The sequence below is a fragment of the Melampsora larici-populina genome (assembly GCF_000204055.1).
Source record: "Melampsora larici-populina 98AG31 unplaced genomic scaffold MELLAscaffold_18, whole genome shotgun sequence".
Lineage (NCBI taxonomy): Eukaryota > Fungi > Basidiomycota > Pucciniomycetes > Pucciniales > Melampsoraceae > Melampsora > Melampsora laricis-populina.
In genome coordinates, this window is record NW_006768782.1 from 760,556 (window position 1) to 778,970 (window position 18,415).

An 18,415-nucleotide genomic window follows, 5' to 3' on the forward strand; every position below is an offset into this window, starting at 1 on the left:
GAAGAGCTTTCCAATCGTGGGTATAACCTTCTTTATCTTTGAAGTTCAAACCAAAAGCGCAATACCTTCTTAGCATATCTTCCAGGCTTTGAATCATTCTTTCCGCTAGTCCATCTGTTTGAGGATGATATGATGTAGACATAGCTAATGTAGTTCCCATCAATCTTGTTAGACCTCGCCAAAACTCTGATGTAAACTTAGGGTCTCGGTCACTGATAATAATTCGTGGTAAGCCACAGTCTGTAATAATATTTTGCCAAAACAACATTGCTGTCCCCGCTGCGTCTATTTCCTTGTGGCACGGTAGGAATCTGGCTCTGCGGGAAAATCTATCCACGACTACTAGAACACTGTTCACGTTATCACTACCTGCTGGTGGTAATGCCGTCACGAAGTCCATATTAATGACCTCCCATGGAAACTTTGGTTCTTCGATTCTTTGAAGTAGTCCAAATCGTTTCCCTGTCTGTCTATTAGCCTTTTGACATCTTTCACATGATTCTATGTAGTTCTGGATATCTTGTTTCCATGTCGGCCACCATGCTGTGGACGCCATGCGTTCTACAACTTTCTCTTCGCTGAGATGTCCTGACATAAAGTCATCATGACAAACTGCTATCAGTTTTTCAATGTCATCTTTGCTACATATGGCTAGGGCATTCGTGTGTTTTTCTTTGTAATAGAGTAGTCCCGAGACGAGGGAGAATTTTCCTTCTAGAAAGGGCTCTTTCCATTCTTTATCTAGCGTGCTTTCTAGAATAGTATCTTTATGCTCTGATCCGAAGATTTTTACCAAAGTTTTTATATTAAAGTTGTTCTCGTAACTTTCTTCTATCTTGTTGAAGAATTTGTCTGATAGTTCGCATAGACTAATACCCATAATTGGTACATCTCGATCTACATCCTCTGCTTCCCATGCTGGGTTATCCGGATTGTTAGGCATCGCCATTCTACTGAGCGCGTCTGCGTTACTATGTAGAATCCCGGGCCTATGTGTAATGGTCATGTATGACTTATATTCTTGGATAGCCATTTGCCATCGCAGCATGTGCCTTGTTGGGGTTTTCGTGTTTAAAAGTGATTTAATGGCCTGACAGTCTGTTATTACCTCGAAATAAATGCCGTCGAGGTAATAATGTAGCTTGTTTAGCGCCCATACTAAAGCTAAACATTCGAGCTGGGGCGCTCCATAGCGCTTCTCACTTTCTTTCAGTTGTCTGGATATAAAACATACTGGCCCATTTACCAATTTCTCATTGATGATTTGTTTCTGATGTAGCGCTGCTCCTAGGCCTAAGAAACTCGCGTCTACATATAGAATAAAAGGTTTATTAAAATCCGGCTGTAAGAGACACGGCGCTGAAGTTAACAAATATTTAACCTTGTCCCACGCTTTTGCCCTTTCGTCAGTGATGGAAAATTCCACTCCTTTTTTCAGAAGGTAATATAATGGGAAGGTTACTTTCGCATAATTCTCCAGATACATTCTATAGTAACTGGAGAATCCGAGAAAGCTCTGGATATCTTTAACATTTTTAGGTAAAGGACGGTGTACAACTGCTGCCACTTTATTTTGGTCTATGGCTAGGGTTAGACCAGAGACTATATGTCCTAAGGCTTTAACTTCGTGGAATCCGAATTTACATTTATCTAGGGAGACCGTTGCTCCTAACTCTTTAATTTTGTTCATGATAGACTTTAAAGTTTCGATATGCTCTTCCCATGACTCGTGGAACACTATAATATCATCAATGTAAACTATTATGTGTCCATTTCGTAGTTCTTCATAGAATTCAGTGTCCATCATTTTTTGGAAAAATGCTGGCGCGTTTTTGATCCCAAATGGCATTCTTTGATACTCAAAGATTCCCAGATGGCATATGATACGCAGGAACTTTTTACTGCTGTCCGCTACTATGTTCTGATGAAACCCTTTCACCATGTCCATGGTAGTGATATACATTGATCTTCCCAAGTTTGTAATAACCTGTTCTATTCGTGGCATAGGGTATCTATCTGGGACTGTGTATGCGTTTAGTGCTCTAAAGTCTCCGCACACTCGTGATTTGCCTCCATGCCAAGCTACAACACAGGGAGTAGTTATCTCTACGTCCTCATTTTGTTGAACTTTCCTCAGGATACCAAGTTTCAACAGCTCGTTGATATGTACCTCGAGTTCTGCTCTGTTTCTGGGACTGGCTGGGTAGGCTGCTTTTCTCAGGATGGGTGGATACGGTTTTTCCACTGTCAATTGTATCTCTACTTCGTATTTTTTGATAGTGCCAATTTTGGTTGTTCCCAGTCCAAAACTGTCGTGGTAATTGTTTACCAAAGAGTGGACTTGGTCTGTTTGTTGCTTATTCAGGTTGCTTCCCGTAATAATACGCTCACTATCCTTAGGTGATAAACTAGCTCCCTGACTTTGTCCTGCTGCTAAAATAGATAACACGTGTTTCGTCTGGATAAGCGCGAATTTCTTTCTCTTATTCTCGTTTCCAATTGTAAAATATTTTTCACGAGTATGTATAATATCAATTCCATAGAGAGATAGAAAGTCGTCGCCTAAAATAAAGTACTGAGGTGTTGCGTTTCTCATAACTACGAATTCTGGTCGGATCCTGACTGATCCTTCTGTGTGTGGGAAGACCATTGGGACTTCTATTATTCCTATTGCTTCGAGGGTCTCTCCACATCCTTTAAATGTAGTGTTACTTTTAGGCAACATGTGTTCTTGCCATCTTGGGAATATTCGTGATAGAAAGTTCTCACCAACCGCTGAGCATGACGCCCCGCTGTCCAGGAGGCAGTTGTAGGTTTTTCCTTCAACTATCACACTTGTCATACTATGGTGACCTGTTAAATGAGCTTTACCTGCCAGTGGTCTAGTTTTCATTTGTCTCGCGTCACTGACTTGTTTACTTTCTGAACCTTCGTGCCATGATTGAGGTAATTCAGCCAAGGCTTGTAGTTGGGCTATATCAAGTTCTGTGTGAGCGGATTCGATAGCTCTGATGTGCATGGTATCAATATTTCTTCCTACAATGCGTGACTCATGTATCGGTCTAAATACTGCATCTGTACCTTTAATTCGCAGTTCTATGCACTCATTATAAGATATACTCATCTCATATTGACTCATCATGTCAGCGCCTAGAATCATTTCTACATTTCTTGCGTCTGAAATGATTACGAAATCTATCATAAGGACGCAAGGATCAGTCTCGTGAAGGAATTGGATAGGCAGTGTGATTTCGCCTATAGCTGTGAGACTGCCCGAAGCACTGTAGAATCTTCTGTTATCTTGGAGCAACTTCACGTCTCTTCTCCAATGAAGCCATACCTTATCCAATATTCTCGGCGTGATAAGAGAGTTGCATGCTCCAGTGTCAATCAGCATATTCATTTTCCAACTATTGCACATTGTATGGATAAATGGACTGCCCAATCTTGTGTTTAGATTTCGTTTCGTTATAAAGGTAGGATACTGAATGACCGTTTCTTCCAAGCATGATATGTTCATAACTTCGAATGCTTCTTCAATTTTTGAGATATCTGCTCCTTCGTGCAACTCTTGAATGACTCTGTATTCTCCATCATCATATAGTGAATCGTGATCATCATTAAAAATGATTTCCAATTCTTCTCCAGTAGGAGTATGCGGTTCTGAATTGCACTCGTCTTCTATCAGGTTAATGTTTTTGCTTTTTCGTCGGCAAGCCCTAAAATCGTGGCCTGCTTCTGTGCTGCCACAGGTGTCACACTTCCCTGGTACCCTCACTACTGAAGGTTTCGAGGCTACTGGTTTCACAGTGTTGTGGCTTCCATTAGTAGCTTGAGTCTTCCAATCTTGTCCAATCTTGTTAATAGGTCTTTCTCGGCCTATTGTAGTTCTCTTTACTACTTCTTCAAAGACAGTAGTGAACTGCACAAAGTCATTATCTGAACCAAGCCTGCTTCGTACCGCATGGTCAAGATTGCCAGTACATTGGTCTAAGATCTTATCTATAACATCATCATCACTTGCGTTAGGCTGGGCTGCTTGTAGTATTTTACGCTGTTTAACTAACCAAGTCATAGGGTCTGTGTTGATTCTTGGATTGAAGTGGTCTCTGTCGAATGCTGATTGCATGTTTCTTCGCCACTCTCGAGTTCCAAATTTCGCACATATGGCTACTTTCCATTCCTCCCATGAAAAGGATTTCTCTTTCCTTTTTTGGAGGAACCATAGTTCTGCTAGGCCTGTAAAAGCTAACCCCATACGTGACGTGATAAGTGAGTCTGGCACATACATGGTTTCTTTTATATGGTCAACCCATTCTATAAAAGTGATGTGATCGTACTCGCCTGTGCCACTAAATTTTGGCCAGTCTTTTCCTTGAGGAACTTCTTTCTTAAGTAAGTTAAACATACTCAAATTGTTATCTGGCTGATCCTCCAATTTAACTGTAGGTTCGCGATGCTTCCCTTTGTCCACTCGACCACTGGGCTCTGGATGTCGCGACCAGGATTCGTTCGTGCTGGACCTCTCTTGATGAGTAGTCACTGGCTCTGGTAACTGATCATTAAGTTCTGGTTCGTATGGTTTTCTACTAGATGATTCTCTCATATGTGGCGGAAGCTCACGGCGGTTTATTTTCGGAGCTTCCTCAGTAGGCGTGGTTCTACCGTGTTGAGTTTGTAGTTGTTCTATCGTCAAATTTGAGAGTAGCTTAATCACTTCCTCGTTATGCGATCTCATGATAGAAAGTTCTTCGCTTTGATGGTCAACCGATGCTTGTAGTTTACAAACTATGTCTTGCACGTTTGCCATTTGATCATAAGTCTTGCTTATATATGGGTTAGTTTGTGAAAGGTTCGTATCTTGTACAATCATGTTTTCTGACGCTTTTGCATTGCTATTCAGAGCTTGTACTATTTTGTTAGTCTCTCGCGTGATTTCTCCGAGATGGCTTTTATGTTCTTCAATCATTTTGTAACGCGTGGCGCTTAAATCATTTCCTACTACTTGCAACATCTCGTTTGTCCACTTATGTAGCTCTTCTTTGAAGGAAGTGATGCCTTCTGAAGAATTTTTAACTACACTACTTACTTGGTTTAGGGAGTTCACTTGGTCATTCACGTTCTTAATCAGACTGCATAATGTTTTCTCAAATATGATCATTTTATTCTTTGGGTCACGATTCTTAACAAGGGCTTGGATCAGCTGAACTTCTTCTAATAGTTTCTCATGGTTGATTACAATAGGGTCAAGATATAATTTGAAATGATGAAACATGGGGTTAAGTAGCTCTCGATCTAAAGGAAGTACAGTAAGATCTAATTCCTCGCTGCTATCCCTGCCTCCCTGATCATTTGCAGTGCTAACTCTCCTTGAGTCATGGTAGGTTTGGGGAAAGACTGGTTCCCTCTTGACTGGTGGCTGCTCGTCGATGACTTCCCGTTCGTTCTCTTTTCGAACGTATTCCAGTCCCAGTGACCTGGGTTCCAGTTGTTTGTTCGGTCCATAAGGTATTTGTATCCCATCAATTTCGATAATTGACGGAGGTGCGCTTTGCCTTTGAGAGTGGCTTTCTTGAAAGCCTGGCGATTCTTCTGGTTTCTCGCTTCCTCCCAGACCTTGTAATTCGCGTTGTGCATTAGTAACAAATCCGTCTCCTCCAAGGTGAGTGGTCGTCTTTGTCCTTTTGGAGGCGGAGGTGGAGGCGCTCGGCTGACGGCTGAGTTGTTTGCCGAATCTATCATCATCGCCGATCGGCGCTGTTGATCCTGCAATACTGGGTGCTCTCGATGAGCTGCTTCTGGTTGTAGGAGCCATACTAGTAAGTACCGGTCTTAGTTTTCTTTGGTTAAGTGTGATATTCTACTTACCTGGTTGGTATTGGTGCTGTGCAACGGTCTTAGTACGTCCAAACGAGTGTTCGAATGCTCGCTGTGATAACCCGACTTCAATTACAGGCTGGGTTTCGGCTTTTTGTAAGGGGTTTGCAGTCGCTAGCTTCAAAGGTGGTGGTTTGAAGTATCTACTCGTTTTGGTTGCTGAGGCTGGTGCTGTTGCTGGTGCTATTCCAGGAGTCGTGGCGATTGGACCGCTCGAAGTCTGCAGATGTATCACTGTGTTACGATGTCGTTGTACAGTGGTAACGAGACAGAATCAAGTAAGTGAACTTTACTCTTAAAGGTGAATGTGGTCACAGAGTCAACTGATGCTTACTGTCCGCGTCCTCGTAATCCAATAAATCTTCTCCTGGGTTATATGCCTCGACTGGGTTTACTAGATCGATGTTCACTTGGTTAGATGATTTGTAAAGAGAATCGCAAAGGTACAATGTTATTTCTCAGTTCTTGCAATCAATTTTTAGATACAAAAAAAAAACAAGATAAAAAGTTTCTGAACTAACTGGTTGTTTTTGATTTGTAGATTGTTGTATGACTATGTCTTCTACGTATAGTTCTGAAGGTGTGTTATGCAGGTTATTGCAAAATTGGATGAAAGGGTGGTTTGGAGCGAGAACGTGGATTCCGAAGAATTCGTCGTAAGCTTGTTCTGTGAATGGGTTTTCAAGGACTGAGTCGAAACACGGTAGTTCTCGAAGTAGTTCGAGAGTTTGGTAATGTGTAGCTGAAGACGAAATTTTGACTGTTATCGTTATATCTAGCGGTACGATTCTAAGTTAAGGATTATAGAAGAGGTGGGTAAAAGGATGTTTTCCTTCGATAGGGTTTCAATCGATAAGAGTGGAAAACTTGTAAAAAAGGTGAGGCCCCCAAATGTCAGCTTGACTCTAGAAGTGCGAGTAAACTTGCTCTAGAATCAAATGACAAGTACTTACAAAATGTATTTTATCGAGCTTTTAGGAAGAATTCCTATCTGCTGAGAGAAATTAATTTTCAATTCTTTGTAAGTAAAAAAGACTATAAGCGGTATTTATAGCTGTCTATGGTGTGGTATAAAACCCACTGCCAGTGTATCAGAAAGTGCACTCACTTAATGATCTGCCGAGGTGAATACGTAGAACGTAAAATGGTCCTGGGTAACGCTTTAGCGCTGATTTGATAAAACAAGTCTTTATCAAAAGATTTCTAGCCGGGATTGAAGGATCTTTAGTCGAATGGTTACTACCAAGCGATCTTTAACGTCCTAGTTGATGCGGATAGAGAAGATGAACGAAAAGAGGAAAAAGGGAAATAGGTCCGAACAAAAGAACTAGCGCAGAGCGATGAAGAAGTCTAAAGGAGGATTCTTGAAAGCAATACTAGTTTATCTTTTCAACGGAAGGAGGAAAAAGGTTGTGTTTTGATCTTCTTAACAGTAAAAGATAAATGTTCTGGGTTTTAGGATTTTTAAATTTTATCAGAGATGATCTTTCTTTCTTTTAGGAGGAAAGGTTAGCTATTTAAAGAGTTAAGAACTCGTTTGGATGGATATGAAATCTAGTTTGTAATTTTAAGGGTTCCCGTAGTGCGTCATCGAACATATCTTGGACTAGTCCCTGATGTCGTAACAGGGCTGGTTGAGGGTATGCTTCGATACGCCTGGATTAGTTAATTAATCCCTGCTGGTTGCCTTCTTTGAAGGTAGAGTTCTTTTTACTTGTTTGATCATAAACGAAAAAAAAATTTGGTTTTAATTTGTTCCTTAAGTTCTTTTAACTTATAACTGTTTATGTAAAGTATTTCATTATACTGCACTCTTGAAACTCGAGTGTAAGAGGTGTCTTGTTCATATATTTGTATATATATATATATATGTATTCTTTTAAAATAATATAATGGTGATATGTTTGTTAGTCTGTTAGAGTGTTATTTGCGCAGCAAAAACCTCTTCTGGCTGACATAAACCACTTGGGGATTCTTACCTTCCACCTTGGATTGGGGATGAGTAAGCAAACTATATTGTCACTGTTACTCTCTCTCAAAAAAAAAAGAAGATAGCTATCAAATTGCGTAACGATCAAAAGACTCTTCTTACTCTTGTTACCGACTAGAGGACTGATTTTCTGGTGTACTAGTCCTATGTATTTGCCTATTTCCTTGTTCAGATAGTGTAACATGCAATTAAGCAAAAATACACTTATGGCGTTCAAACCTGTGCAAGAAATTTGCAAGACCGACGTGCAAGATCCGTGCAAGATTTCTTGCACGGATCTTGCTTAATCAATTCTTTCACAACCCCGCTTGAAAAAACTGCGCAAGCTGAATCATTTGGCCTCAAAGCGGGGAAGCCTAGGTTAACATACATAAGTCTTAAGTCTGCAAGTTCCGTGCAAGTTCTATGCAAGACGTTAAAAGAACTTGCACAGAACTCTCACAAAAATTGCAAATTTCTTGCACAGGTTTGAGCGCCATAACTTTTAAAAAAAAAAAGAGGGGACTGTACAGTCAACCCTGACATAACCCATATACCAGTTTATGGACAGACTTTGGTATGGGTTTTGATGGGGTTATGGTCTTCAAACCTGTGCAAGATCCGTGCAAGATTTTTTGCACCAATCTTGTGTGGGAAGGGCTGCTGTGAGCTGGGGACTTCCTTGCAGAAGGAACAAATCCAAGTGAGAATACTAGTGACTGTAGAATATGGGTTAGACTCAATAAAAAGAGGAACCAAGGGTTGGGGAATTTGGGGATCAAGGGCATTGACTGGAGGAGGTGCCCTCTTTTGATCAAAGGCAACCGTTCCAGCTTTGGCCCCCAGGTTGATGACATGGGCAACACAACTGTGGTGTTGATTGGAGGTGTCAAAAGATGGGATTGTGGTTTGAAGAGTTTGACCCATGGTTCTTTTGTTGGAAGTATTATCTGTGGTACAGGAATAGAGGTTTTTGGAAATGTTGAACTTGTCCAGAGTGCGTTTAAGGAGAGTTGCAAGATTCACTCTGGTGTGAAGTCCGTTGATTGGTTTCAAAGCAAGAATTGCAATACATCTTGAAGTTGTTGTCAATCCAATGAGCAGTCACACAAAGCATTGCAATGTTGTGTGGAGACATCCATCCATTTCAAGTGATACTGACATGTTTAGCTGAGAATGAACCATTGGTGACAGCAGCACAGATCAATCAATAATGGGACAAGATACCTTTGGATATAGCCATTTTTTGACAGGATTGAAGGTGTAGCAAGGTTAGTCATAGTAAGGAGCTCTCAAAACTCTGGAGCATCAACCAACAAGATTGGGAGCTCTTGTTGGACTATCAAGCGGATCAGAGATCCTTCAGGTTTGCTCAATCAAAAAAATTGACATATGGAAAGAAAGATCAGTGAGAGTGTTAAAAAAGGAGAATGATGTGAAACCTTCAAGAACTGTCCTTGGAGAGCCTTCTGTCATTGAAAAAAGCTGACATGGTTTGCTGATTGGTGTTGACAGGCTTGCTCAATGTGGTGGCAGCATGAAAGGTGTCTAATCAGAGACTCCGCGCTGCAGTACAGTTGATTGCTAGGCTTCTGCTGCAGATCACAACAGGGGTGTCAGGATTCTCTTTGGCAAGGGCAACACTGTCAAAAAAGCCTTGATTGCCTTGGCAGATGTTCTTGAGGAGGCCTTTGATATCTTGCTGAATAAATTACTGCCACACCAACAACAAGTGTGCAGTGGTAGTCAAACTTAACAAAGTCCAATTGTGCCTCAGATTTTTTTGACAACTAGTTGTCGCCGAGGCACAAGGGACTTACGCACTTGGGTTGATTTTTGGCGTGGTGAGTTTTCAATTTTGTAGAGGAAAACTTCACCACACCACTCACCAGTAAGTGGATTATTCCCCAACATAGAAAGCAGGAATTAAGATCTCCTGCTTCTTCTGAAGAGATTGGTCTCTTCAGATTTCTCACAAGAAAATTGAGACAAAAGTTTTCCTTAAGAGGAAAACATTGTCTTCAAAAATCAACCTTCTGTGCAAATGTTACAGAGATCTGTGTATGTAGCTCAAATTTTGAGCTATGTACAGCCAATGAGATTTTATGAAAAATCAAGTTCTCAATGAGAACTTTGATCAATGAGAACTTTGATGAGCATTGAGATGACAGGTAGAGGTGAAGATTGCATCAAGAGAGAACAAGTCTCCCCGTTTGCATATCCACTTTTTTTTGCTTTCTTTTGATATCAATACTGAGGAAATGGTGGAAAACAAAAAAAACATACAAATTGATCATACCCATCTCCTGTGCACATCTTTTGTTTGTTCAAAGGACACTGATTTTCTCCAAGTCTTCTGTTCTACACTGAATCACCAAGCTTATCTCAAAGTGGAATGAGAATGGATATTGAGGGGATTCTTTGATACCCTTGATGTTCAAGTGTCTGATTTAAATTTTTGGATTACATACACTGATTGCTGTAAACCACAGTGAGATTTCAAAAAATTTGAAGACAATGTTTTCCTCTCAAGGGAAATTTTTGTCTTGATTTTTTTTTGAGAAATTTCAAGAGACCAATCTCTTCAGAAGAAGCAGGAGATCTTAATTCCTTCTTTCTATGTTGGGGCATAATCCACTTACTGGTGAGTGGCATGGTGAAGTTTCCCTCTACTAAAATTGAAAACTCACCACACCAAAAAACATGACAAGCGCCTAAGTCCCTTGTGCCTTGGAGATGACCAGTCATCAAAAAAAATTCAAGGCACAATTGGACTTTCTTAAGTTTGAGTGGTAGTGGTATTGGAGATGGCTTCAGAGACAGAATTGGAAGGGGCAAGGCTGGTGGGATTAGAAACTGGACTGAGGGGATCACTAGTGTTGTCTGACTCATGAGCCGCATGGAGAAGCTGAGAAGATAACTGGGCTGTAGGAGTGGATGAAGTCATTGTGAATAAAGGAAGTGTTGATTGGTGAAGAAGATAACAATAACTAATAATAGAAAAGATGCACCGCCAACATATTTACCTCGGATTACAAAATCGGAGGTATCCTCGGATGCAAAACCTCGGACAGAAGCTTCCCGAGGTTTTGATCCGAGGTTATTTCCAGGGCAAAAAAATACCTCGGGCAAAAACCTCGGACAATGTCTGTCCGAGGATTTGCCTCCGATGATGCCTCAGATTTCTCAACCCGAGGCATCTATGCTGGCAGTGATGTAATTATAACTTTAAGATGGAAGGGAACTTTAATTAGGATATAAGAAGGAAGGACCAGATGGATATAAAAATAATTAACACAAAGGAATCAATAGTGGCGACAGAGGTTTTCTTGAATGTCACATATACGGTAAGTCAACTGCTTTGACCTCCTTTTTGGAGGAAAATGGCTCAGTGAGCTGGTCAGGCAAGGACACCTGGGACACCTACAGGGGTTTTGTGAGTCTCACATGGTTAGGTTCATGTTTCCTGTTACATGTACTGTTGGCTCTGAGAAATTTCTTGGGCAGGCTTGGGCAGACAGGGCTGGGGCCAGGTCATAGCCCTAATCTTGCACATTAAATTTTTGACAACCCCAGTTATTGTGTTCCAACTGGTATAAAAAACTGTGCAAGACCAACATGCAAGATCCTTGTCAGTTCTACTCATCTCTGGCCCAGAATTTGCACAAAACTTGCACAAAGTTTTGCACAGGTACCATAACTATTTTTTATCACAATGGTCTTCTGGACTTAAAAAAAGTGAAAATCATGCACCCACAAAAGTTTGGGTTAGGCCAGAGTATGGGTTACAAGGGGTATGGGTTATATCAGAGTTGACTGTCTACATACATACATATATGTAGTAAAGCTTACTTGAATCATTTCAAGGTTTAAGGTTTAAGATAGTAAAGTTTAAGTGAAGAACTTGAGATCAACAAAAAATCTGAATTCAAATTCTAGAAATTTAATTTGTTTATGAAAAATGGAAGAGAAAAAAACCTTTTGTTGAATGATTGATAAAGTAATGCCTTGATGGGACAAGACTGCTTGATATACAATTCTACCATAAAAAGATTTGTTTTATTCTTAAATTTGATGGGTTTATTAGTGATAGATTTATTTAATTTTTTTTTCTCTCATTTGATTTCTTTTTTGTTGTTTAGAAAATTACATACAGATATTTTGTTATAAGTTGGACATCAAGAAAAACTGAAAAAAAGTTCAATTTTCAGTTTTTAACTGGATTTAAACCCAGCAAAGACTGTATCTTTTTGGTTCTCAGTGGTAAACTTTGAAGTTTAATCTTCTTTAAGGTAGTGAAAAACTTTATTATAATTTTTCAACATTCAACATTGTACAATGAAATAGCTATATTACATTTTTCTTCAAGATTGATCTCTTGATTATAGGTATAAATGAGATGAGATCTTGTGATTTTCATAAAAGATTCAGAGAACTAGACTTCAAATTCAACATCTGGATTCTGCATTGCCAATTTGCAGAGAAAGATGTTTGATAGCATTAGGAAGCCCAGACCGAGCAGTATGAACTGGCCCCGACCCGAGTTCCAGGCTCCAGCTCAATCTGATGAACAATAAGCTAGACTGAGTCTGAACTCTGAGCTCTGAGGCCAGTTCTTGCTTTCATTTCTCATTCTCTTAACCTGATTCGCACCAAACCTCACCCAAAAAGCCATGATCCACGCAGTCCTAATCTGTAAGCACCTCACCCTACCCTCATAACCCCTTCAAAAAACCCCAACCCACTAACCACAACAAAAACCCTCCAAAGTCAACAACGAAGGCAAACCACGACTTTCGAAATTCTATTCAAACCAAACCCCAAGCACACCCACAAACCGATATCAAACCTTAAAATCAATCTACGAAACGATCTCCAAACGACCTCATCAATTATGTAATTTTATTATAAATCCAGAAAATACCGATCAAACTATTGTTTATAGAAATTATGCTACACTTTATTTTGTGATGATTGTGGATGGGAACGAATCGGAGTTATCGATCTTGGATTTGATTCAAGTTGAGTTTTTCAAACTTTTCAATTGATGACTTTTAATCGCTTTTGATTGCTGATTTTGGTTTTTGGGGACGGTTTTTAGGTATTTGTTGAATCATTAGATAAATGTTTTCCTTCAGTTTGTGAATTAGATTTAATTTTTCATTACGATCAATTACAATTACTCTTATCCCAATTAATTTCAGGTGGGATCGTTTTAAACACTTCATTGGATTCAATCGTACATCAATTTCAACAAATCTCTTCCAAAAACTCAATCATAGGTAAGAGTACTGGATTTGGTGATCAACGTCTTGAAGGCAGTGGTGGGATTGGGTTTAATGGGATTGGAATCGGGGGTGGGAATTGGAAACCTTTTGGGTAAGGTTTTTTTGGTTTTTTGGTTTTTTGGTATGAGTGTTTATGTATTTCAGTAATAATAAAAACCATTTAATTGTACAAAACATGAATAAATAGATGCTATAAAATTACAACCCCATCCAAACATATACAAACCACAACACAGCAGTGAAAATCGAGGAAACTGAGAGTTTTAAGATAAAGCATGACCCAAAACTTTGATAGCTAAACCTTTAAGGATCGTAGCTTTTTGAACCGAATCAAGTTCCAAGAAAACAGCTGAAACCGATTTGCCTTTCGCATCTCGGATCGAACCTAAACGGTTTCCTGCAAATGATCCAATAGCTAAACCAGGTATAGATCCTAAGATAAACCCTAGGGTTGCACCTGAAGCTGTTCCTAGATATTTCCATAACGGCGTGACTTTTTCGACTTCTGGTTTTAACATTTCTTCAACTGAAATTGAAAGAATTCACACATCAGTTTTTTTTTTTGGCATGAGAGAGGTGGTAGAAAGAGACCTACAAACTGATGAAAATGTATCGTTTGGATCGGGTCGTTCTTCGGCTTGAGACGACGAATTAGTACTAAAGAATCGATGAAAGAAAGAATGATGTGAATCCGGTTCTGGTGGGTCTTGAGTTTGGTTTTGGAATGTATTGGTTTTAAGGTACTCTTTTCTTGATTGATCATACTCTTTTTTACGTTTAGGATCTGATAAAACATAATAAGCATCTGCTACTCTTTGAAATTCGTACTAAGAACAAACGAGAAACGAAGAGATTTAGATAGGATTTCAAGGTTGATTTGGAAAGTAGGGATTGAAGTTTACGGTTGCTTGACGTTTTTCTGAATCTGTTAGATTGGCTTTCCGATCTGGATGGGTTAGGAGTGATGCTTTTTTGTATGCGTTTCTTATATCGTCAGAAGTAAGTGAAGGAGTATCTTGGATAGAAAGTATTGACTGAAAAAGTTTGATTAGAGTTAGTGATGGTGTGGTAAGTTGGTTGAGAGTTGATGAGTAAACTCACATAGTAATCTGGGAAATCCATGGTGTTTGATTTAGAATGGTTTGTTGGTAGTGGTAGTGGTAGTGGGTTGATGGTGGTGGTGGAGTGGTAGGTTCCTGATTTAGAAATGTAGTCTGATCGGATAGCCCTGATTGCATCATTGCACAGCCTGTTTTATGTAAAAATGACGAAATTGGGTTTAAAGTACCGAGACTGACTTTACCGATGATCCGATCGAGATGATCCGATTCAGATTGCAGTGTCAAATTAATTTCTTGACTCTTACCACCATCGAACATCGAAAAGGGACTTCAACATACTCAAGAACACTCAATCCTCAAAAATGTTATCAAGAAGATTATTACTTAAACCTTCATTCAAACCTCAATCATCATCCATCATCAACCAATCACCATTCAAAAGAAACTCATATCTATCTACCAGCACCATCCATTCCAAATCCATCAACCCATCCAATCCTAAACCAAAAAAGAAACTCAACAAAGAAGAAGAAGAAGAAACAGAACAAGCACCAGCACGGATCCCATCTCTATCTGAATTCTTTGGACAAAAACCTACACCTTCAAAGACTTCTTCTTCTAAGAAATCTTCAACAGATCCTTCATTTAAAATCTTATTTCAAACCGGTTCATCTTCTAATCAGAAAAAACCTAATCAATCTAAACATGGAAATCAAAAAGGTCAAGTAGAGAATCCGAATCCGTTTGGATCAAGTATGATCTTTTGGGTCTTAGGTGCTTATGGACTTTATCAAATCGTTTCAACCGATTCACTTACCACCAAAGAAATCTCATGGCAAGAGTTTAGAACGAACTTACTAGAAAAAGGATTAGTTGAAAACTTACAAGTCATCAATCGAAGTAAAGTCAAGGTGATCTTACATTCGAATGCTACAACGACAAATGCTATGAATGGATTGGGTAATTCGTTTGTGTTTAGTATTGGTTCGGTTGATAGTTTTGAAAGGAAACTAGAAGAAGTTCAAGATCTTTTAAAGATTCCAAGTCATGAGAGAGTTAAAGTCCAATACGTTGAACAAACTTCATTAGTGAATTTGTTTTGGAATTTCGCACCGACAATCGCCTTAGCTGGTTTTTTGTTTTATATGACTCGAAGAGCTGCAGGAGGACCGGGAGGGGTAGGCGGTGGCGGTGGCGGTCCAGGTGGGATTTTTAATATTGGAAAAAGTAAGGCTAAGATGTTTAATCATGAATCAGAAGTTAAAACTAAGTTTAGAGATGTGGCTGGAATGGATGAAGCTAAGGAAGAGATTATGGAATTTGTAAAGTTTCTTAAAGAACCACAGAAATGTAAGTGATCTTGATTCATCATAGATCATCATTCTACTTCTCATTTCTCTATTTCGGAAGTGGTTTGAATTGATCAAGATTTTGGTTTGGTTTGGTTTAGATGAAAGATTAGGAGCCAAGATTCCAAAAGGAGCGATCCTTTCAGGTCCACCAGGTACCGGTAAAACTTTATTGGCCAAAGCCACAGCCGGAGAAGCCGGAGTTCCATTCCTTTCAGTTTCAGGATCAGAGTTTGTAGAAATGTTTGTAGGAGTAGGACCATCAAGAGTACGAGATCTGTTTGCAACAGCCAAGAAGAATGCACCATGTATTGTGTTTGTAGATGAGATTGATGCCATAGGGAAAGCGAGAGGGAAGTCTGGAGGGTTTGGAGGAAATGATGAGAGGGAATCAACTTTGAATCAGTTGTTAGTTGAGATGGATGGATTCGATACTTCGGCTCATGTGGTTGTCTTGGCTGGAACGAATCGGGCTGATGTACTTGATAAAGCATTACTTAGACCTGGTCGATTTGATCGACATATTGCTGTTGATCGACCGGATGTGTCGGGTAGACGTCAGATCTTTTTGGTTCATTTGAGACCATTGGTATTAGAAGGAGGAATGGCAGATCGGGCTGAAGAAGCTAAACGTCATCAATCTACTAAAACTAATCAAGCAGAAGAAGAAGAGGTAGATCAGGAAGAAGAAGATGAAGAAGTAGTGGAAGAAATCGAAAAGGAAATCGTCACACCGGATTGGCTTGTGAAACTTTCTCATAAACTTGCGGCTCATACTCCTGGTTTCTCAGGAGCTGATATTGCTAATGTTTGTAATGAAGCTGCATTGATTGCTGCAAGATTATCTGCAGAATCTGTAACGTTGAGTAATCTCACCAAAAAAAAATCTGTATCTCTCACTCAAAAAAAATGATAGGAACACTAAGTTTTTTTTTGGGGTTTTTTTTTTTGGATTTTAGTGAAAAACATTTTGAAATGGCTATTGAAAGAGTTGTGGCTGGATTAGAAAGAAAATCAAGAGTTTTATCAATTGAAGAAAAACGTACGGTTGCTTATCATGAAGCTGGACACGCTATTATGGGTTGGTTCTTGGAACATGCTGATCCTTTATTGAAGGTTTCTATCATACCTAGAGGGGTTGGAGCTTTGGGTTATGCTTCTTATCTTGTTAGTTTTTCCTTTTTCAGATTTCTTTTTTTCCATTTCTTCATTTCTTACTTGAAAAATCAAGTTAGGTATTGATGAGAATTTTGGTTTGGTTTGCTTGCGTGTGGGATTGATTAGCCAGAAGAAAGGTTTTTGTTTACTACTGAACAATTAATGGATAGGATGTGTATGATCTTTGGTGGTAGGGTTTCAGAAGAAATCTTTTTTGGTAAGATCACTACTGGTGCACAGGATGATTTACAAAAGATTACGAAACTTGGATTCGAATTAGTTGGAAATTGTTTGAGTATTTTTTTGACTAGTTTTTCTTACAAATGGGAAAAAGAAACTGAATTTTTTGGGGGGGTTTTTTTTAGATGGAATGTCTAAAGCCTTTGGACCTATTAGTTTTGGTAGATCTGATGGTGGACAAGAATCATTTACGAAACCGTACTCTGAAAAAACGGGTGAGATGTTGGATAATACGGTTAGAGAGATTATTCATCAAGCTCATAAAAGGACAACGGAGATGATGAATGAAAAGAAAGAGTTGGTCAAGATTGTTGCTGAAAGGTTATTAGAAACTGAAGTCTTATCTAGGTAAGGTGTTTTTCCCAAAAATTTACAAAAAAATGCGTTGATTAATTGATCATGAACTTTTTTGGATTGGGGGGCGTTTGTAGACAAGATATGATTGATTTGATTGGTAAAAGACCGTTTGATAAACCTGATGCATACGATGATGCGATGGGTAGTTCAGGTAAAAGAGGTTCAGGTTCGGGTTCGGGTCCTCCGCCTCATGATCCAGTACAAGGGAAAGATGAAAGTTTGTTAGGTAATTCGGAAAAAGAAATGCATCCGTTAGGTAAAGGAATCGAAGGTGGTGAAGGTGTACCATTACCTGAACCGGCTCTTTCTTCTACAAACCTTTAAACTCCTCGCTCGGATTCACTTTTTTTTTACGTTTCTGTTATTTTTTTTTTGTTGATTGTGATTTTCAGTTTTTTTGTGAAAAGAAATTGATTAGATTTGTTTTTCAAAGAAATGATAAAAGAAAAAATCAGTTATTTTTTTTTGGTTTGTGTACAACATGAAGAGTTTTGTTTACATACATACATATATACAATCCCCCATGACATATAGTACTTATAAATAAATAGAAATTTCTTTTTCTTTAAATCTTTTCTTGTTTTTTTTTATCAAGGATTGGTTTTTTTTTGAAAAGAAAACTAAATTTGTTTGACATAATTGGAAAGATGACATTGAAGATGGTTTTTTTGGGTGGGTTTTGAGGTTTTGAGGTTTTTATTTTTTTATTTTTTGAGGTTTTGTAGAAGTGAAGGGTTTTTGATATGAGAAAACGGTTTTGTAACTTTTTGAAACTTGAATAGATGTACTTGAAGGGTTCTTTTTCTTTTCTTTTTGCAGGATTTATGAATTGATTCATGGAATAGTGGCTCTCAAACCTGCCCCGGTTTTCAAAAAACCCAGTTGAGCCAGTTGTTTTTCGGCAGTAACTTTGTGTATCAAGTTGACATTTGTTGACAGCTTCCAGCCAAAAATTCAACTGGGGCAACCGGGTTTTTTGAAACTGGGTAAGGTTTGAGAGCCACTAATGCCTCACCTAAGAAGCACATTCCTAGCAATTGTATTTTCCAAAAAGAGACGTATTTCTTGGAGGGCTGGGAGGCGAAAGTGGATAGAATTTTAGGCACTTTTTGGCCA

The 18,415-nt window shown here is 39.1% G+C and overlaps 3 protein-coding genes across 3 annotated transcripts; 2 read left to right on the forward strand and 1 right to left on the reverse strand.

Annotated features, from left to right (window-relative positions):
• Window positions 1–12,615: 12,615 nt before the first annotated feature.
• MELLADRAFT_28883 (uncharacterized protein) lies at window positions 12,616–13,088 on the forward strand (the record flags this gene model as incomplete). Its single annotated transcript, XM_007409976.1, has 2 exons — window positions 12,616–12,867; window positions 12,948–13,088. Coding segments are annotated over 2 exons (393 nt in total), but the record flags the coding sequence as incomplete, so codon positions are not given.
• A 309-nt stretch (window positions 13,089–13,397) lies between these two features.
• On the reverse strand, window positions 13,398–14,256 carry MELLADRAFT_106535 (uncharacterized protein; the record flags this gene model as incomplete). Its single annotated transcript, XM_007410076.1, has 4 exons — window positions 13,398–13,660; window positions 13,730–13,961; window positions 14,037–14,168; window positions 14,236–14,256. The coding sequence occupies 4 exons, from the start codon at window positions 14,254–14,256 to the stop codon at window positions 13,398–13,400; spliced, it is 648 nt and encodes a 215-aa protein (XP_007410138.1).
• Window positions 14,257–14,519: 263 nt separating this feature from the next.
• On the forward strand, window positions 14,520–17,936 carry MELLADRAFT_48369 (ATPase; the record flags this gene model as incomplete). Its single annotated transcript, XM_007409977.1, has 7 exons — window positions 14,520–15,545; window positions 15,646–16,133; window positions 16,266–16,405; window positions 16,504–16,711; window positions 16,829–16,991; window positions 17,068–17,290; window positions 17,374–17,936. The coding sequence occupies 7 exons, from the start codon at window positions 14,558–14,560 to the stop codon at window positions 17,621–17,623; spliced, it is 2,460 nt and encodes an 819-aa protein (XP_007410039.1).
• Between the last annotated feature and the right edge of the window lie 479 nt (window positions 17,937–18,415).